Source organism: Panthera leo, chromosome C2 (assembly GCF_018350215.1).
Source record: "Panthera leo isolate Ple1 chromosome C2, P.leo_Ple1_pat1.1, whole genome shotgun sequence".
NCBI lineage: Eukaryota > Metazoa > Chordata > Mammalia > Carnivora > Felidae > Panthera > Panthera leo.
The window spans coordinates 148,985,957-149,008,160 of record NC_056687.1 but is presented as its reverse complement, the minus strand read 5'-3'; the positions used below and the strand labels follow the sequence as shown (position 1 = coordinate 149,008,160).

Genomic DNA, 22,204 nt, shown 5'->3' with positions numbered 1-22,204 from the left:
AAATAATTATGTTAATGTCATTAGCAGCCAAGATTTTCAGCTTAAAAGAAAAATAAAAATTTTAAAGAGGTAAAAACTCAAATTTAAATTGGAAATTGGAAAGATCAGTATGAATGGACTTATTTTTCATTTTAAGAAATAGTATTTCCTAATTCTAACCCTTGGAAAGTTCTAGAAGAAATGATAATCCAGGTAGCAAAGAACACTCATACCCAGACTTTATTCTCTAAGTACCATTTCCAACCAAAATTAAACAAAGTTCCTTAGAAAACTGATGTCAAAACTAGGGCTTAGTTATTCCCAAGCTAAGCCTGTGAAATCTTGTTGACAGAATGCAGGCAACTTATCAGAGATAGCAGAGTCATGTTGAAAAGTAAGAAGCAAACTCAAAAGGGTTCCCATTGGACTTACTACAATTAAAGCATCAAAAAGACTAGTAATGCAAAAGACTGAAATACATAAACATACATATATTAATCCATAGTGCTTAATAATACAAAGAAAATCTCATTGGCCACATCAAGATTACCAACGCACCAACTCATTGTTCTGAAAAATAGTCTATAAAGGAAACAATCACTTATCCCGCCTTTGCTAAACAAACTAGATTTTAGGATAATAATGTAGTTGATATGGGCAAGTTCACCTCTAAGAAAAACTCCCGACTGTAAATAAGTGAAAATCATCATTTTTGCAACCCTAAAGGACTAAGGCATTTAAGCGACGATCAATGGATGCTAAGAACTATGAAGTAAAAGAGAGAGGGGCAACCCTGCAACAAGGCTGACAAAACCTGTCACCAGTGAGCAATCCTAACATCACCAACGATGAGGCAGCCAGACACTGGCTGCCTCTCCCTGTGAGGCAACAGGAAATACACAGAACCAAGTGTGAGGAATTCCAATCGCCGTCTCATAAAACTGAACTTGAATCTAATCAAGGCTATACATCCAAAATGGCAGTTCACAGGAAATGCAGGTGATTAGGGACCATGTTAAATGACACCAAAAGGGTGGAACAAGATTTCCACTATTCCAGCTTTGGCTAAAACAAATGGCAATTTGCCTTTAGTGGATGATAGTAAAAAAAAAAAAAAAAAAACAATAGGGAAATGTTTGAAATTAAGACTTAAGAGTCTACATTATCTACATGCAACGCAAGACCCTATTTCAACCCTCGACCAATGAAAAGTTACAAAATGAATGTAGGAGACCGTCAAGAAAATCTGGAGAGTGGCTCTGATCCCATGGCTCCCTGGGAGTAACTAGTGTGGCTGCAGGAGACAAAGGAGGGCCTGTCCTCTAGGCACCACGAAACTCAGGGCACCACCAGCACAAGGTTCCCACCCCCAAAGGCCAGGACACCTCCACTCACAGCAAGGAGCAATTAATGTGGGATTGAGCAGAAGCCCCAGAGCCCAAAAGATGACCCATAACCACTATAAACCTCATTGCTGATAACCTGTCCCTGTGCATGAAGGACCTTAATGGTCCTAGGCCTGATTTGGTGCACGTTCCAAACTCACTCTGTAATCAAACCCTCTAGTTGGACTCAGATAAAGGAGACTGGATTCCTATGTATAATGACAGATTTAAAATTAGACAATGACAATGATACCTATGATTACACTGTCCAGGAAATGACGTTCAATGAAAACTCTGTAGGTCAATGGAATGCCTCCATCATCCCATTACAAGCTAAACCAAATGCAGAGGAATGTTTTCTGTTCCTATCCACATGTAAACCACAGCCATTCAAGATGGACATGTGCTGATGCCTACAAACCAAAGAGTAACCATGACGTCCACATTGTCCCTGACCTGTGGGTTCTGGGATCCACATTCCGGCTTTCTTAGCAATAGCGGGTTATTCATTCTCTGTGGTAATAAGATATACAAAGGTTTCCATCCAAATGGTCTGGACACTGTATGTTAGGATGTCCTGAAGCTAAAATGACTAAACAGGAATCCCTGGATGCCAGCCAGATCTAAGCTATGATCATTTGTCCATCAAGTGAGTCCTCATAGGCGAGCGTCCCCATAAGCTTTCAAATCCCATTATTCAAAAAAGCTCTGGTTTCCATACATTTGTCAGAATGCTCTTCCTTCAACAAGGAGTTAATGAATTAGAAAAAAAAAAAATCACTTATTAGTTTTTCTGCAATTACTGGAAAAAGGTTTCAACGATACCCTAAATGCTCTTCAAGGAGTACACGCTAAATAAACGGTTTATCTCCAACGGTACACCAAGATGGGACAGTCCTTGAGGCCCTGACTGCCCAACAAGGAGCTGCATGTCCTGTAGTTGGTGAAATATTGTTTCCATTGTTGACAAATCAGGAATTGTGACCCAAAATCTAAAGGATCCTAAAGAGCAGATAAAATTTTTCATCAAGTAAGTGACACCTCTCCCACAGACCCATTTTGTTGATTAAGCCTTGGCTCCTAGGAATCCCCGCTCTGGGGGATTTTTCAGTCCTTGGCTACTGTTCTCCTTACAACCATCAGATGAACCTCCCTAGTGGGTTGCATGCTCTCCAGGGTTTCAAATGCCTATTGACAGCCACATGCGCACCAAATGGCATCCTTAAGCATCAGGACACGGGAGAACATCAACAACAACCACAGAAGTGATGAAGACGGAGACGACGTGGCTTTCCAGCCTGACAACTCCTAACGGAAATCAGCGAATGCGGGACTCTCTGGCCTGCTGAGAGCACGACAAAAAAGAGGGAATCGTTAAAATCCAACACGGAGACCACACTCGACAATTTCCTGAGCAGACAAAACCCGTCAGTCATATAAGCAAAGCTTCATTTAACTCATCTTGCAAAACCAGCACGGATGACCTCACCTCGGTCGCTTCTTGCTTATTCGTCGGGGTATCAGAGGTGAAACATAAACATTCCCCCAAGTTGATAGGAGGATAACCACTAAGCAACTCCCTTTAAGAAGACCCCAACGTTATCACCAAGCACTTTAAAGAACCCACACACACTGCCTTCCCAGTCTAAAAGCTGCTTTACAAGAGCATAACTCTGAGCCTCATTCCGTGTTTTGAGTGTTCCCAGTTCACAAACTTAGTATGTGCACAATAAAATTTTACTAATCACTACTTCAAAAAAAAAAAAAAAATAGAAAAAAGAAAACAATCTGAATATTGACTGGATACTAGATGTCTCTGACTTCTGCTCAGGTCATGATCTTGCAGTTTGTGACTTTGAGCCCCACATGGGGCTCTGTGCTGACAGCTCAGAGCCTGGAGCCTGCTTCAGATTCTGTCTCTCTCTCTCTGCCCCTCCTCCACTCATGCTCTGTCTCTCTCTCTGCCCCTCCTCCACTCACACACACTCTCTCTCTCTCTGCCCTGCCTCCATTCACTCTCTCTCTCTCTGCCCCCTCCTCCACTCACACTCTCTCTCTCTGCCCCTCCTCCACTCACACTCTGTCTCTCTCTCTCTCTGCCCCTCCTCCACTCACACTCTGTCTCTCTCTCTCTCTGCCCCTCCTCCACTCACACTCTGTCTCTCTCTCTCTCTCTCTGCCCCTCCTCCACTCACACTCTCTCTCTCTGCCCCTCCTCCACTCACACTCTGTCTCTCTCTCTCTCTCTCTGCCCCTTCTCCACTCACGCTGTCTCTCTCCCCTTTGGAAATAAACATTAAAAAAAAAAAATTTTTAAAAAACCACTTGATTTGGTTGGGTGTGATACTGGTATTACAATATTTTTAAAAATCCTTTTCTGTTAGATATATATACTGAAATACTTAGTTAAATAGGATATCTGGGATTTTTTTTAAACAAACATGACCATAAACGGGAGGGGAAGGAGAGGGAATGAGACTGGGAGGGAGAGAAGAGACAGATGACAAACAACATTGGCCAAGTGCTGATAATTATCGGAAGTGAGCGGTAAATCCTTATGCTAGTCTCTCTACTTTGATGTACGCTCAAAGTTTCCACTATAAAAATGTTTGATGAAGGGGTCAAACTAGAAAGGCTGTTAACTTTCCTTCCAGTTCCAAATTTCAGGGTTCTATATTCAACTTTTTCCGTAACATATCCACTGCATGCTTAAGACTAAATCTATGCACGATACCAGGAATATTTCCTGAAAAATATTACACGTAAGCAGCACAATGATTACGGGGTGGTAAGCGTGTCATCTGGAAGGAGAGGCTTAAGAAGTTGCCTGTCTCTGGAGAAAAGAAAAAGAACGGAATAAACGCTTCTAAAAACACACAAGAGACCACGACCAGCTCTTCTCTGTAGCCATCGGTGAAAGCGCAAGACGAAAGAGACTTCCATTACACCACAAGGACAGTAAAGCAGCTATTTGTCCGTATCTTGCCTCTACCCAATGATGCTGCCATACTTCCCTACTATTCTTTCAAGGACTTGTTAAATCCTCCAGCGCTGACTCGGTCCCTCAGACACTCGTTGCTCTGCTGGCCAGGCGCTGCAGATTACTAGGTTATAAAATGAGGTTCTATACTTTCTAAATGCCTAGAAGATCTTCAACCACAATTCTTTTTTTTGGGGGGGGGGGGGGGGAGGGGGGGTCCACCAGTAGTAAACCTACTAGCCAAGTCAGTATCTCACACCCAAAATTTTATTTGTGAAACCAGGAACACCCACAACTGTGACTGTTACAGAAGCCCGGTCTCAAGAGTCCTGAAGCTAAGCTTCATCGATGGGCTCCACGGGGCTCTCAAACCCCCTGGAATGACTGCACTTTCCTGGAGAGGCTGCCATGGCATTCATCTCAAACAGCAATAATCACTAATGGAATAAAACCACACGCCCTGCAGCAAGAACCCGAAAAAACAGGGAAAGATGAAACATCGCCTTGCATACCCGTTAAGCCAGCTTCTTGAGGCTAAGAGATAAACTCTTAAACTTCTGAAACTTGGTTTCTAGTGTTCGAGTGCCCTCTAGTGGCTGCTTCAATTGTGACAACCAACGGCTCAGAGCAGGAACGAATACAGAATGAAAAAGTTTAAGTAACAGCATACAGGAGTACCTGGCACAATTCCAAGGTACTCTGTGCACTTCTCATTATCCAGAAGAACTTGGCTCACAACATAATATGCATAACTAGGAAGTTTCCCACATATATCATGACCCACGATTACATTTTTTTTCGTAAGTATAATCTTCCCCAAGGTCCATTTCAAATTAATAAAACATCAGCAGCCCCCAGAAAAGAACAGTACACCAAGGAAAGACGCGAGAACCTCAGGAATTAACACCCATCCCCTCCCGTCAATGGAGGCAGCATCAAGAATGCAATGGTATCTGATAAGGGACGGCCACCAGGAGTCGGGGGACACAAGGTTTCCGGTCCCTGAGGAGGGACCGGCCAACGTGCTGGCCAATGAACACCCTGAGTCCACACAGAGACAAGTTCAAGAACCGCCCGATCCGACGGTCTCGGTGACAGCACCGACGGCAACTGCCAGCGGGAACAGGCCACGGGCCTGGGGCCAGGGTGTGAGCTGAGCACATCGCCCAGGGTGACTGACAGGTCCCTGGTCGCCGCAGAGGCCTTCTGCCCAGACCGACGGGAATTCCTACGGCAGAACATACTTCCTGTAATCATGGCCACCTGGAGCCCCGAGCACAAAGATGCCAGCCGGGCGTGGGCAACCTCTCAGCACTAGCCTTGGCCTCCAGCCGGTCTTCCCAGACTCTGCCCCAAGGCACCCCCTCACCTGCACACCTTCCGTGACGGCTACCTACACACACACCTCTCCTTCAGGGTGTCCACAACCAAGGCAGAACTGACCCTCTAAACAAGAACCTTCTCACCCTCAGGACGTTTCTGAGTCTACAGATCGGTCTTTCCCAGAAAACATCCTACTGATATCTGGGACAACTGTCTATGCCTAGGAGATTCATTCAGGCTTGCCACCCAATGCTGTGGCTCACTATTCACAACGCTATTTAGTATTCCGCTCTGTGAGGGTGACACGCTTTGTTCTACTGTTGACAGACACGGGAATTATTTCAAATTTAGGGCTATTACAAATCATGCCGGTCATACACATTCTCGTGTGTCATTTGGTACCCTGGGTGACAAAGGAGGAGACGCTGGCTTACAGAGGAAAGATGTGCTCAATTTTTTTTTTAATTTTTTTTTAATCTTTATCTTTGAGAGAAAGAGAGAGACAGAGCACAAACAAGGGAAGGGAAGACAGAGGAGGAGACACAGAATCCCAAGCAGGCTCCAGGCTCTGAACTACCGGCACAGAACTCGATGTGGGACTCAAACCCACGGGCTGTGAGATCATGACCTGAGCCGAAGTGAGACGCTTGACTGACTGAGCCACCCAGGTGCCCTGAGATGTACTCAGTTCTTGAAGAGGATCACCCAGCAGTCTTCCAGAGTGGCTGTGCCCATTTACATCCCTACCAGCAGCACAGAAGCCCTCCTTCTGCTCAGTACTTTCGCCAACATTTAGGACTGAGGCTTTTTAATTTTTGCCAATCTGGTGACTGTCTTGATATTTCACGTTGGTTTTGACTTGCAATTCTCTGATGCCTCAGTATTTCGAAATCTCAAAAGACAGCACATATCCAGATTGAGATCATTTTTTTTTACAGCATCTACCACTATGAACCTAGTCCATCCAAGTCACCATCACCATCTGAACTACTACATAGCACAGGCTCTTAAAGCGCTTTCTCCGATTCGACCTTGCCCCTGTCCTTGTAACAGACAGAGTGATTCTCTTCAGATACAAGCTACATGGAGGCTCTCTGCTCAAATCCTCCAGTGGCTTCCCATCTCATTCCGAATCAAGTCCCAAATCTGAGCAGGGCTTACGACAAGGCTTGGGACGACCTCGCCCCTGGCGACTTCACTAACCCCATCTCCTGCCAGGAGTCTTCCTCTTGCTCAGTTCCAGCTACATCACCTCCATGCTGTTCCTCGAAACATGCCAACCGCTCCTCTGATCTCCAGTCCTTTGCACCTGCGGCTCACCCAGCCGAGGGACGTGCTCCCTCAAACCCTTCAGGTCTCTTCCTGGATGTTCCTACCCCAGGCTTTCTCTGGCCAACCCATCTGAAATAGTGTCACCACCACCTCATCCTTCCCAGACCCCACTACCCTCCTTTAGCTTTTCCGCTGCATCTATTAGCACCTAAACTAGATATCTGCTCTCTCTCTCCTCACACTAGAACACACACTCCATCGAAACAGATTTTTATTTCTCTTGCTCAGCACTATACCCTGGTACCTAGACTGTACTTTGTTCACAGACACCAACAAATATCTGTTAAACAAGGAATAAAAGAGTATCAATACAAGGAATAAAAGAGTATCTATCAGGGACGCCTGGGTGGCTCAGTCGGTTAAGCGTCCGACTCTTGGTTTCAGCTTAGGTCACGATCTCACGATTCTTTAGATCGAGTCCTGCGCTGGGCAATGTGCTGGCAGTGAGGAGCCTGCTTGGGATTCTCTCGCCCTCTCTGTCCTTCCCCACTCATGCTCTCTAAAATAAATAAATACAAAATAGTATTTACATAGTAAATATTTATAGTTAAAATAAATCAATACAAAATAAATAGAAAATAGTAGCTGAATTTCTTCTAGAAGAACGTGCCTGGAATAATGGTCTTCCTGCACATAACACACCACCACACCCATAGCAGACACTCAATAAATGTTCAAATAGTAAAAGAACAACGAATTTGCCTTTTTCTTTCCTATTCCCTTCTCCTCTACCCTTCCAGATCTTCTAAAGCAATGTAGAATTTACTTCCATACTACTATTCATTTTTTAACATATATATATATACACATGTATACATATATATATATGTTAAAATATATATATATACACGTATACATGTATACATATATACATGTATACACGTATACACGTATATATATACACGTATACATATATACGTGTATACGCGTATACACGTATATATATACACGTATACATATATACGTGTATACGCGTATACACGTATATATATACACGTATACATATATACGTGTATACGCGTATACACGTATATATATACACGTATACATATATACGTGTATACGCGTATACACGTATATATATACACGTATACATATATACGTGTATACGCGTATACACGTATATATATACACGTATACATATATACGTGTATACGCGTATACACGTATATATATACACGTATACATATATACGTGTATACGCGTATACACGTATATATATACACGTATACATATATACGTGTATACGCGTATACACGTATATATATACACGTATACATATATACATGTATACGCGTATACACGTATATATATACACGTATACATATATATATATACGTGTATATATATATGTACACGTATACATATATATATACGTGTATACGTGTATATATATATATATACGTGTATATATATATATACACGTGTATATATATATATATACGTGTATACACACACACACACACACACACACACACACACACACATATTCTTTCTGAAGAATCCATTCTCTCCAGGTCACAGGTCACAACATTAACAGCTACTATTTGGACTTGGATGCTAATGGAGTCCCTGTCTATATTTGCTGCTTCTTTCTGTTACCTTAAGATTTGTTTTCAGACAGCTACTCAAGCAGCTTGCTCGAGTACAATTTTTTAGAAATGTGGGTGAAATTAAGATGGAGTCTCTGAATTACTGAAAAAGTCTTTTGTCCTCAAAATCAAACAATAGGATGGCTGTACTGAGAAATTTAAGGTCACACGATCCCGTAAGTGTTGTTCTTTTTCTACCGCTTTCTTAGTGTTGGTCTAATTCCACTGCGATCTTCGGCTGAAATAGTGTTACAAATAAATTATATGCAAGTCTGATTCGCTTTTGTTTACAACCTGAGTTTTGGTTTTCTTTTACTCTTCATAATTACAAATTTCACCAGGATAGGCCTAATTATGGGTCTTTTTTCAGTATCTTGCCTGACATTTGGTGAAACCTTTCATCTAAAGATTGAGTCTTTTTTCAGCTCAGGGTGAAATTTTCTTCTATTATTTCTTTCATGAATGTTTGCTTTGATCTCTTCTTCTGGTAATCCCATTATGCTTATCTTTGACAAGTGCTGTCCAACAGGAATACAATTCAAGCCACAAAGGTGATTTAAAATTTTCTAGGAGCCATATCAAAAAAGAAAAAAGTGAAATTAACTATAATAATTTATCCATCCAAATGTATCCAAAAATATTATCTGCATAAAAATACATTATCAAAAATAACCAAATAATATTTTTATCCAAATAATATTCAATCATTTGAAAATGTAGTCTATAAAAAATGTACAGGTGAGATGCTTTTTTCTTTTTCATATGGAGTCTTCAACATCTGGTATGTGTTCTCTACTTGAAGTTCATCTCAATTCAGATTACTTTTTTTTTTTTTAATATTTATTTTTGAGAGAGAGAGAAAGAGTGTCTGTCTGTGTGTGTGTCAACAGTGAGAGCAAGAGAGGCAGAGAGAAAGGGAGACACAGAATCTGAAGCAGGCTCCAGGCTCTGAGCTGTCCGCGCAGAGCCTGATATGGGGCTCGAACCCACAAACCATGAGATCATGACCTAAGCTGAAGTCAGACACCAGTTTGAACCGACTGAGCCACCCAGGTGCCCCCAGACCACCTGCTTTTCTTTTTTTTTTTTTAATTTTTTAATGTTTATTTATTTTTGAGACAGAGAGAGACAGAGCATGAACGGGGGAGGGGCAGAGAGAGAGGGAGACACAGAATCGGAAGCAGGCTCCAGGCTCCGAGCCATCAGCCCAGAGCCCGACGCGGGGCTCGAACTCACGGACCGCGAGATCATGACCTGAGCTGAAGTCGGACGCTCAACCGACTGAGCCACCCAGGTGCCCCGACCACCTGCTTTTCAAAGGCTAGTGCCTGCCATACTGGACAGACCAGATCTTCCAGAACTGTCTTTCATGCTTTAAGTTCATAATTTTTAACCTTTCTTTTTTTCTTCTGAATCCTAAGAGAATTCTTCCAGCTGATCTTCAGAGTTTGTTTATTTTTGAGAGAGAAACAGAGCAAGTGGAGGAGGGGCAGAGAGAAAGGGAGAGCAAGAGAATCCTAAACAGGCTCTGCACTGTCAGCGAGGAGCCTGACGCAGGGCTCGAACTCACGAACCGTAAGATCATGACCTGAGCCAAAACCAAGAGTTGGACGCCTCCTTGACTGAGCCACCCAGGCGCCTCCCTGATCTTCAAATCCACTCACTCCACTTCTAAGATACTCATCCTACTTATTACAGCACCTATATGACAGTCAGATTTTATATCTTCGGGGCTCACTCTTCATGGCACGCTGCTCCTGAGCACTGACTGCCAATTTTGATTGCCCAGTCTTCTAGAATGTCACGATTAGGTCTTAGAATTTTCCTTTAACTTCTCTTTCAACTCCTACAGCCACTCTATTTCATTGGAAACCCTTGTTCTGAGTCATGAGAAGCCACCCTCCAACTTTTGAGCTATTAAGCCTCTGTGATGAGTGATATTGCCCTAGCTGCTTGGTATTTTAGATTGAAAGTCTAGTTTATTCCTCTCTGATAACCAAGGTGGGTACCATCAGGGGTCACACTGGTCCCAGAAAATAAGAAAAAAGGTTAGACTTAGTACCATTTCCTTTAGTAGCTCAGAGATCTCACAATTTGCAGAAAACGGGGATGGAATTGAAGCAAAGGAAATCCAGTGACCTTAAATGAACCGTCCATTCGTATCTACTCAGAAGAGGGCTAAGTGGGATGCCATCCCAGCAACTGGCTGAGGTACCAGACAGCACAGGTACAGAACATTTTTCATCGCTACAGGAAGTTCTATTGGACAATACTTGGCTAAACAATTCCTCTTAAAGTCTCAAATACCACACCACCAGGTTCTGACTCTACAAAATCCCCTCTCCTTCACACTTTCTCTTTCCTTCAGGAGTTCTTAACCTTGCCCCTAAAAGCCTTGGTTCTTTTCACCTATTTCAACTCTTGACACTCCCCAATCCAAGGGGAAACGGACACTCAAAAAGGCAGTGCAACAGATTTCACTTAGTGGGACTTGAATTTACTGATTAACTAAGAGATGCTTCCCAGTATCAGTACTTGAAAGAAATGGTATACACTTCAAAATATCTTCCAAGCATGTGCGTCCATTAAATACTGGAATCACAGTCAGAAACAACTGACAACTGATGAGGATGAAAATACTAACTTCAGGGTAAAAAGGAGTTTAATCTGAATTACGAGCTGTGCTTCACTAGGAAATAAATTAGGTATAATAAGATGTTAGAGAGACTACAAGGAAACTAGCAATGAAATAAACCTTATCCAAAAATTACTGAAATAATAATGAAGAGAGCCTATAAGCATTTTAACTCTGCCATATCACCTGTAATAACAGAACAGGTTGCAAACGTGTGGCTGTGTTTAAGCCTAAGAGCCTACTGAGCCTATTTTACGAATGCCACAACCCCACAAAGAAAAACTTACGTGAAGGTCAACGAAAGTTGCATGTTCTAAATCACAAAATCAGAAATGATCTTTTTTTTTTTTTTTTGCCATTCATAACATTTCAGTAATAAAAGAGAATTACCTCAGTAACAGGTGTATTTTCCTGGAGCTCAGTTGTGTGTGAGGCCAGTAAACCAATCACCCGAGCAACCTTGGCCCGTCTGTAAATGGAGAAAAATAAGGTCTGAGGAGAACTAGGAAACCAAGTAACATCACACAATTATGAGCACTAACATAAAATAAAAATGGGATGTGCTGGGGTAGGCATGTACTCCCCCATGAATATGGCCCCAAGAAACGCACGCTCATGCACAGGAGACATGAACAGCAACGCCCTCTGCAGAACCGGTCGTGATGTGACTAAAGCTGAACAAGTTGTGCTTTAAGAGAAAATGCAAAATAAAAATTTTGAAAGGCCTTAACCAGAGAGGAGAAGGAAAATGTAATTAACCATTTTATTTCTGAGTAGAGCAGTATTTGGCTGAAGGTTATGTTCTACTTGTTAGGCCAATGATTGTAGACATAAGAGATAAAATATCAGAACAGTTAAACATTTATATATCCACTTTTACAGTAATTTTTATAATCATGGATCTTATAAATATTGTTCCAAAAACTACTAGTTTTAGTGAAGTTTCTGTTTCGTTATCCAACAGAAAATAAGGTGATAAATTATTAAATATCATTTTCAGGTGGGAAATTTTATTTCATGGAGAAAATTAGTCATAAGATTTTTTTTAATTCGAAAAAAAATGGTTGAATGTGTGAGTTGATAAGAACCGTATTCTTTTTCCTTTTTTTTTTTTTTTTTTGAGAACCATATTATTGATGCTTTTGCACATTCTCTGGGCTAATCAGTGTTCATGTCAGCCAGAGAACCTCTGCTTTTCTGGTTCTTAAGCTACACAGGACCCAGGAGGGAAACAAATCACACTGAGAGAAGAACCATAGGAAAGTGTTCATGTTGTCAGAACTCTAACATACAGACATAATTCTAACAGATTTCAACACTTCTTGAATTAGCCATTCACATCTCTTAACCATATACAAACTGAAAAAGTCCTAGGTTATTTGTATGATTAGTATTCTGCCTCTAAATAAAAAGAGTATACTGTTTTTTAAATTTTAATTCCTCAGTCAACGTTATGGAAGTTTCAGGTACACAACAGTGACTCAACAATTCCATAAATCACCCAGTGCCCATCATGACAAGTGCACTCCTTAATCCCCATCCACTATCTCACCCATCTCCCCACCCAACTCCCCACTCAACTAACCATCAATTTGTTCTCTACAGTTTAAGAATCTGTTTCTTGGTGTGTCTTTTTTCTTTGCTCATTTGTTTCTTAAAATTCTACATATAAGTGAAATCATATGATATTTACCTCTCTCTGGCTTATTTCCCTAGCATTATACTCTAGCTCCATCCATGCTGTTGCAAATGGCAAGATTTCGTTCTTTTTATGGCTGAGTAATATGCCATTGTGAACATATACCACATCTTTTTTACCCATTCACCTATGTATGGACACTTGGGCTGCCTCCATAATTCAGCTATTGCAAATAATGCTGCTATGAACACAGGGGTGCGCGTATCCCTCTGAATTAGTGTTATTCTTTGCATAAATACCCACTAGTGTGATTACTGGATCGTGGGGTAGTCCTATTTTTAATTTTTGAGGAACCTCCATACTGTTTTCCACAGTGGCTGCACCAGTTTGCATTCCCAACAGTGTACAGCGGTTCCTTTTTCTCCACATCCTCGTCAATACCTGTTGTTTCTTGTGTTTTTTATTTTAAGCCATTCTGATAGGTGTGAGTTGATATCTCATAGTTTTGATTTGCATTTCCCTGATGATGAGTGATGTTGAGCATCTTTTCATAGGTCTGTTGGCCATGTGGATGTCTTCTCTGGAGCAATGTCTGTTCGTGTCTTCTGCCCACAAATAATTGGATTATTTGTTTTCTGGGTGTTGAGTTGTAGAAGTTCTTTATATATTTTGGATACTGATACTGATACGTCATTTGCAAATATCTTCTATCCATTCCACAGGTTGCCTTTTATTTTGATGTAGTCCCAACAGTTTATTTTTGCTTCTGTTTCCCTTGCCTCAGGAGACAGATCTAGAAAAATGATGCTTTCCCCGACGTCAGAGACATCACTGCCTGCGCGCTCTTCTAGGATTTTGACGGTTTCGGTTCTCACATTTAGACCATTCACCCATTTTGAATTTATTTTTGTGTATGGTGTAAGAAAGTGGTCCAGTTTCATTCTTTTCCATGTAGCTATCCGGTTTTCCCAACACCATGTGTTGAGGAGATTGTCTTAAATTATACTTTAAAAGTGATCAATTTGAAAGAAAAAAAAAAAACTGGTAGGACATTGGACCAGAAGTTACAAGGAAAAGCATCTAGTCAGTGATCTGCCACCGACCCATTTTGTGACCAAGGCCAAGTCAATTATGCTTCAATTTCCAAACATGTAAAATTTCAAGGGAGAGATGGATTAACTTCTGAATTTTTTTTTTTACAATGAAAACACAAATGCTTATTATCAGAAACTGACTAATGAATTAGAGGACGCAGAGCAAAAACTTACTTTATCTTAGTTCAAAGACAAGCCCAAATTATGAAACACTAAATTGTTTTTTCATTCTACAAAATTAAATAATGCCTACAAGATTTATTCAAGTGAAAGAAAAATGTATTACAATGTGCTAAGTAAATGTTTCCACCAATCTCACCAGAAACCACTCTATCAGAAAAAGAAAAAAAACAGACTATCTTAAAACCCTTATAGTTTTAAACTATCAACTATTTAAAGTAACAAAACATTCCTTAGTCTATACCAAATACTTACATACAGCTATATCTACATATGATGCCCTCAAAAAGCTGGCTTCTTCACATAATCAGCCCCTTGTTTAAATATCACCATTTCAGGCACCCCTGGAGTCCCAATACCCTGTACCTCACAAGTGTCCCCATCCTCAGGACAGCATCCGCACTGACCAATAACCTTTCTGCAGTGACAGGCACGTTCCCTATCCACACTGTTCAATACAGTATCCATCACATACATGTGACTAGTGAGCACTTAAAATATGGCTGGTACAAGTAAAAAAATTTTTAAATTACTTTTAAATGTAAACTTTAATAACCACATACAGCTAGTTGTTACCACATTAGAGCAGATCCAAAATGCTCTAGTTCTTGGGTTTACTTATTATCTGTGTCCCCTACCAGCCTAGAAGGTCCACAAATGCAAGACTTTGTCTTGCCCAACCCCACAAGCCCCAAGACAGTACACCTCGCATCAAGTAGGCCCCAATAAACGTTTGCTGAATGAACAGGACAGTGACATCAACAAAGGTAACTAAAGACGTTAGTGGAAAAGGAGTGGATAAATATAGGACTGTACATGGTAAACAAAAGTGAAACAGGGTTTCCAACATAAATCTCAAAAAGAAAAAAAATTAAGGCTAACATCATCCCTTGTAAAAAAAAAAAAAAAAAAAAAAAAGATCCCTTGTAAGAAAAAGCAGTACAACCTACAAAGGGCATCGTTATACACCATGTAACAAAGAATTAAAAGTTAATCCAAGAATAGTGGGGGAAATTCAACCTGCTTCTCTTCCAAGCACAGCAAGAAGGCCACATGAATACATACATACATACAAGCATCCATAATAAAACTATGAAGGTCAAAGTAACAAATGTATATACCAAACTTACTACAATCTACCAACAGTGACCAAACTTATACAATGAGAAGCAGTATAGGGTGGTGTTTATCACCCTGAAATGAAATGTGCTGGGCCTAGCCTTGACCCCACCATGAGGAAGAAGGGAGGACAGTTCCTTGGGTTACTGACTCATCCTTCATGTCCCTGGTTACTTTGATGGACTGACTACAATATGTACCTAATCAAGGTGCTCAGAGAATCAAAGGAGATAATCCTTGCCAAGAAATTACCATGTCGTCTGACATGTAATATGTGCTGTGTGGGTTAGCTATTATTACCACTACACATTAATAACATTTTTAAGAATGATTTTATATTAGACCACAAAGATAAATCCACAGAATCCCCAAAGGCAGAAATTATACCGAACATAACTATGTTATAAAAGTGCAACAAGAAATATAAAGCAAAAAAACCTCAATACTCGTAAACTCAGAAGCACTTCTGTATGTCTGATGTGTCAAATGAAAATTGAAAACACCGATCATTCATAATCATCATCGACAGAAATAAAAGTGAAACTAAGGAGACATTTTGCTGCTTTATGTAGCAGACTGGACACTGACACGCACCTTTCTGTTCTCTCAAGGGTCTGATAAATGAAAACCAAATTTATAATTAAATGATAACCAGCAGTGCCTGGGTGGCTCAGTCACTTGGGCATCCAACTTCAGCTCCGGTCATGATGTCACGGTCCGTGAGTTCAGGCCCCGCATCAGGCTCTGTGCTGACAGCTCAGAGCCTGGAACCTGCTTCATGTTCTGTGTCTCCCTCTCCTCTGTGCCTCCCTCTCCCTCCCTCCCTCCCTCTGTCTCTCTCAAAAATAAACAATGTTTTTAAAAATTTATAATTAAATCTTCTGTAAACAGAAAGAAGGACTGAAAATGGACCAAAACGTACAAGGAAATCCCAGGTGACGAGCACAGATGAAATCATATTGACAGAAGATGAATAGAAGAACTCCCTAAGAACCACAGATAAAGACAGATCTTCCCAAGGAAGCCCCAGAGACTGAGTCAACTGAAAGAGAAGGCAAGGACGAGCCACCGGACAGTCACCAGATTGCACACCTGCACAATGAACGAGTGAGCCAACCAGGTCCTGCTGCCTTCCCATCTCCCTCCTTGGTAACACAGAATAAACCCTGCAGCCCTGGTCTCCAGGACAAAAATGGAAAATTATTCCTACGGTAAAGCAATCTACCCTGAGGTGGAAACAGATGTAGATATGGGGACCAGAGACCGCTGTCCTCTACACCAGATAGTAGAGCAGAAAAGGGGGTTAATGCAGAAAAGCCAGCTCCGTCCCCAAGAAAAACCCATCCTCGCAACTCCTCAAGAGGCCCACGGCTTCCCTGCCTGCTCTCCAGCCAGCTGGGCTCCCAACATACAAGTCCATCAGTCAACAGGCATCACCACTCACGTGTCAGCTCTCCCTTTAAAGAAGCTGCTGCCAATTCCACTACTAGATATTTACCCAAAGGATACGAGAATACAGATCCGAAGGGGCACACGCACCCTAACATCTATAGCAGCATTATCAACAATATGCAAACTAGGGAAAGAGCCCAAATGTCTAACAACTGATGATTGGGTACAGAAGTGGTATATATGCACAATGGAAGATTACACAGCCATCAAAAAGAATGAAATGTTGCCATGTGCAACAATGTGGATGAAGTGAGAGTGTATCACGCTAAGCGAAATAAGTCGGTCAAAGACAAATACCATATGATTTCACTCATACGTGGAGTTTAAAAAACAGATGAACATACAGGAAGGAAAGAAAGAAAGAGGGAAGCAAACCAGAAGAGACTCTTGACTACAGAGAACAAACTGAGGGCTGATGGGGGGAGACGGGTTGGCGGGGGGGGGGGGGGGGGGGGGGGGGGGGGGGGTGCTAAATCAAGGGTGGGTATCAAGGAGGGCACTGATGATGGGCATGGAGCGTTATACATAAATGAGGAACTGCCAAATTCTACTCCTGAGACCAGTATTACACTCTATGTTAACTAGTTAGAATTTAAATAAAAATTGGAAAAAAAAAAAAGTTGCTGGAGAAACAGACTTAGAGAAGCACAGAGAAAACTGGTATCGCCAACTTCTATCCCGATCAGTTTAACCGTTTACTCATACAACAAACTCAGTCCCGAAGACCACTAAGGATCTGAGGAACGAGCAACATTAAAAAGCAAGACCTTGATGAAAAATAAGACCCGACCTACAGGCCGAGGAGATAAGAATCTAACTTGTATAATCCTAATGTTTAACCCTGAATATTTGTTATTATACTTAACCCTATATTCTGTTCCAAAACAGAATTTTTATAATCCTACAATTTATCCTCAAATTCAAAAGTACACAAATAGGCCAAATACAAGCAGTTAGAGAAAAGGGTCAACCAGAACATGAAAGTGAAAACCAAAATGTAGTATGAGTGTTGAAATACAATAGAGATTCTCCAGAATAAGATGAGCAGGGATAAACATCAAACTTGAAAACTCAAAGATAAAACCAAGGAAGAACACTGAAAGAGTCTGGAAGTTCTTCAAAAGCTTGAAGACTTACCACAGGACCCAACAATTCCACTACTAGGTATACATCCAAGAGACGTGAAAAAAATATGTCCACATAAAACCTTGTGTGAAAATGTTCACAGCAGCATCATTCTCAACAGCCAAATTTGGAAACAACCTAAGTGTTCATCAAGAATGGATAATCAAGGGGCGCCTGGGTGGCCCAGTCGGTTGGGCGCCCGACTTCAGCTCAGGTCACGATCTCGCGGTCCGTGAGTTCGAGCCCCGCGTCGGGCTCTGGGCTGATGGCTCAGAGCCTGGAGCCTGCTTCCGATTCTGTGTCTCCCTCTCTCTCTGCCCCTCCCCCCTTCATGCTCTGTCTCTGTCTCAAAAATAAATAAAACGTTAAAAAAAATTAAAAAAAAAAAAAAAAAAAAGAATGGATAATCAAGGTGTTGTATTATCTGTACAATGGAATACTATCCAGTCATAGAAAGACTGATGTAGTGGGCGCTTAGGCGGCTCAGTCAGTTAAGCGTCCGACTTTGGAGCCCCACATCTGGGCTCTGAGCTGACAGCACAGAGCCCAGAACTGGCTTTGGATTCTGTCTCCCTCTCTCTCTGCCCTCCCTGGCTCCAGCATGCGTGCTCTCTCTCTCTCTCATAAATGAATAAATGTTAAAAGAAAAAAAAAAAAAAAAAAACTGAAGTACAGGGGCACCTGGGTGGCTCAGTCAGTTAAGCGCTCAACTTTGCCTCAGGTCATGATTTCATGGTTCATGGTTCAAGCCCCGCATCTGACTCTGTGCTGACAGCTCAGAGCCTGGAGCTTGCTTTGGATTCTGTGTCTCCTTCTCACTGCCTCTGCCTCTCTCTCTCTAACACTGAAAGAAATGAAGTACTGACAAACCATATGCTAAGTCAAAGAGGACAGACACACACACATCACATTTTGTGCATTTCACTTATACAAAATATTTGGAATGAGTAAAGCTACAGACAGAAAGTAGATTAGTGGTTTGCAGGGACCAAGGGAAAAGGGGCAATGGACATGGGGTTTCACTGGGTGATGAAAATATTCTGAAATTAGATAGTGGTGTGGTCACACAACTTTGTGAATATGCTAAAAACCATTTAACATCGGGTTTTCAAAAAACAATTGTCATCACATCTACAAACTAAAAAAACACAGAATCTAAGAGATGAAGAAAAAGCATTTGACAAAGATATAACACCCGTTTATGTTAAAAAGCTTTCAGTAAACTAGAAATAGAGGGGGAATTTTTTCAACTTGGTAAAGACTATCTACAAAAAACCTAGAGTCAACATCCTACTTAAATCTGGGAAACTCAAGATTTTCCCACTAAAATCAAGGCTGTTGCCTCTCACCACCATTCCTCAATGTCATACTAAACGCTCTAGCTAATGTAGTAGGACAAGAAATAAAAGGTAGACAGATTAAGAAGGAAGAAATAAAGTTCTTTGTTCACATAAGATGTGACTATAGAAAATCTTAAAGAACTGATGACCCCCCATCCCACTCCCAAGCCAAAAAAACAAACAAAAAAAAAAAAAAAAAAACTATAGGAACTACGGATTATGACAAGGTGCAGGATACAAGGTTAACATCTAGAAGTCAATCACTTCCCTATATACTAGCAATTAACAAGTGGAGTTTGAAATAAAAAACAGGGTGCCTGGGTGGCTCAGTCAGTTAAGCGGCCGACTTCAGCTCAAGTCATGATCTCACAGTTCGTGGGTTCAAGCCCCGCATCGGGCTCTGTGCTGATAGCTCAGAGCCTGCAGCCTGCTTCAGATTCTGTGTCTCCCTCTCCCTCTGTCCCTCCCCAGCTCGCACTCCGTCTCTGTGTCTCTCAAAAATAAAACAAAAAACGTTAAAAAATATGTATTTGAAATACAAAACACAATACCATTTACATCAACACCCAAAAATGAAATCCTTGTGAATCTAACAATATATGTACAAGATCTATATGATTAAGTACAAAACTATGATTAATGAAATCCAAGAACTAAGAAAAGAAAGGTATTACATGTTCACGTATCAAAAGACTCAATATTATCCCGATGTGAGTTCTTCCCAACATGATCTCGAGATTCGATATACTTCCAAAGTCCTACCAAGTTAAGGAAGGAAAACCTCCAAACTCATTCTATGAGGCCAGCATTACCTTGATGCCAAAACCAGACAGACCCCAATAAAAAGAACTACAGGCCTATATCCCTGATGAACGTAGATGCAAAACTCCTCAAAAAGCTACTAGCCAAAAGGATCCAACAATACCCTAAAAGAACGACCAAGTGGGATTTATTCACCATGATCAAGTGGAATTTATTCCTGGGCTGTAGGGCTGGTTCAATGTCCACAAATCAATGTGATACACATTAGTGAAAGAAAGGATAAGAACCACGAGATCCTCTCAATAGATACAGAAAAGGTGTATGACAAAATACAGCATCCTTTGATAAAAAACCCTCAAGAAAGTAGGAATAAAAGAAACATACCTCAAGATCATAAAGGCCATATACAAAAGACCCACAACTAATATCCTCAGTGGGGAAAAACTAAGAGCTTTCCCCACTGAGGTTAGGAACACGACAGGGATGTCCACTCTTACCACTGTTATTCTACACAGTATTGGCAGCCCTACCCTCAGCAATCAGACAACAAAATGAAATAAAAGGCATCTAAATTGGCAAGGAAGAAGTCAAAGTTTCACTCTCTGCAGATGCCATGATATTCCTCATGGAAAACCCAAAAGACTCCATCAAAAAAACTACTAGAACTGATATGTGAATTCAGCAAAGTCACAGGACATAAAACGAACACAGAAATTGGTTGCATTTCTATAGACCATTAATGAAGCAGCAGAAAGAGAAATCAAAGAATCATTCCCATTTACAAATGCACCGAAACCATTAGATTACCTAGGAATAAATCTACCAAAGATGTAAAACATCTGTAAGCTGAAAACTATAGAAAGCTTATGAAAGAAATTGAAGAGGACACGAAGAAATGGAAAAAACATTCTGTGCTCACAAACTGTCAGAAGAAATACTGTGAAAATGTCAATACTACACAAAGCAATCTATACATTCAATGTAATCCCTACTGAAATAACACCAGCATTCTTCACGCAACTAGAACAATTCTAAAATTTGTATGGAACCAGAAAAGACCCCGAATAGCTAAAGTAATGTTGAAAAAGAAAATCAAAGCTGGAGGCATCACAATTCTGGATTTCAAGCTGTATTACAAAGCTGTAATTATCAAGACAGTATGGTACTGGCACAAAAACAGACACACGTAGACCTATGAACAGAGAGCCCAGATGGACCCACAAATGTATGGCCAACTAATCTTCGACAAAGTAGGAAAGAGTATCCAATGGAATAAAGACAGTGTCTTTGGCAAATAGTGCTGGGAGAATGGACAATGACATGCCAAAGAATGAATCTGGACCCCTTTCTTACACCATACACAAAAATAAATTCAAAATGGATGAAAGACCTAAATGTAAGACAGGAAACCATCAGAATCCCAGGGGAGAAAGCAGGCAACCACCTCCTTGACCCTGGCCACAGCAACTTCTTACTTGACATGTCTCCTGAGGCAAAGGAAACAAAAGCAAAAATGAATTTTTTATCAAGGTAAAAAGCTTCTGCACACCAAAGGAAACAATCAACAAAACTAAAAGGCAACAGAATGGGAGAAAATATTTGCAAATGACGTATCAGACAAAGGGTTAGTATACAAAATCTATAAAGAACTTACCAAACTCAACACCAGAAAAACAAATAACCCAGTATAGAAATGGGCAAAAGACACAAACGCTTTTCCAAAGAAGACATCCAGATGGCTAACAGACACATGAAAAGATACTCAACATCACTCAGCATCAAGGAAATACAAATCAAAACCACAATGAGACACCGCCTCACACCTATCAGAATGGCTCAAGTTAACAACTCAGACAACAACAGATGTTGGTGAGGATGCAAAGGGGAACCTTTTAGCACTGCTTGTGGGAATGCAAACTGGTGCAGTAACTCTGGAAAACAGTATGGAGCTTCCTCAAAAAATTAAAAATACAGCTACCCTATGACCCAGCAATTGCACTACTAGGTGTTTATTCAAAGGATACAAAAATGCTGATTCGGGTGCACCTGGGTGGCTCAGCTGGTTAAGCATCCAACTTCGGCTCAGGTCATGATCTCACAGTTCATGGGATCGAGCCCCGTGTCGGGCTCTGTGCTGACAGCTCAGAGCCTGAAGCCTGCTTCAGATTCCGTGTCCCCCTCTCCTTCTACCTCTCCCCACTCATGCCCTATCTCTGTCTCAAAAATAAATAAGACATTAAAAAAAATTTTTAATGCTGATTCAAAGG

The 22,204-nt window shown here is 41.0% G+C and overlaps 1 protein-coding gene across 16 annotated transcripts in view; it reads right to left on the bottom strand.

The window, feature by feature from the left end:
- The window catches only part of ULK4 (unc-51 like kinase 4), a 570,273-nt gene that overhangs the window by 500,906 nt on the left and 47,163 nt on the right, over positions 1 to 22,204 (bottom strand). For all 16 annotated transcript variants that reach the window (XR_006206962.1, XR_006206963.1, XR_006206964.1 and 13 more), the window contains exon 17: positions 11,617 to 11,695. Coding sequence is in view for 13 of the 16 variants with exons in the window: in XM_042954274.1 (XP_042810208.1) it covers positions 11,617 to 11,695 (79 nt within the window). In the remaining 3 variants the exon portion in view is untranslated. The remainder of the gene's footprint in view (positions 1 to 11,616; positions 11,696 to 22,204) is intronic.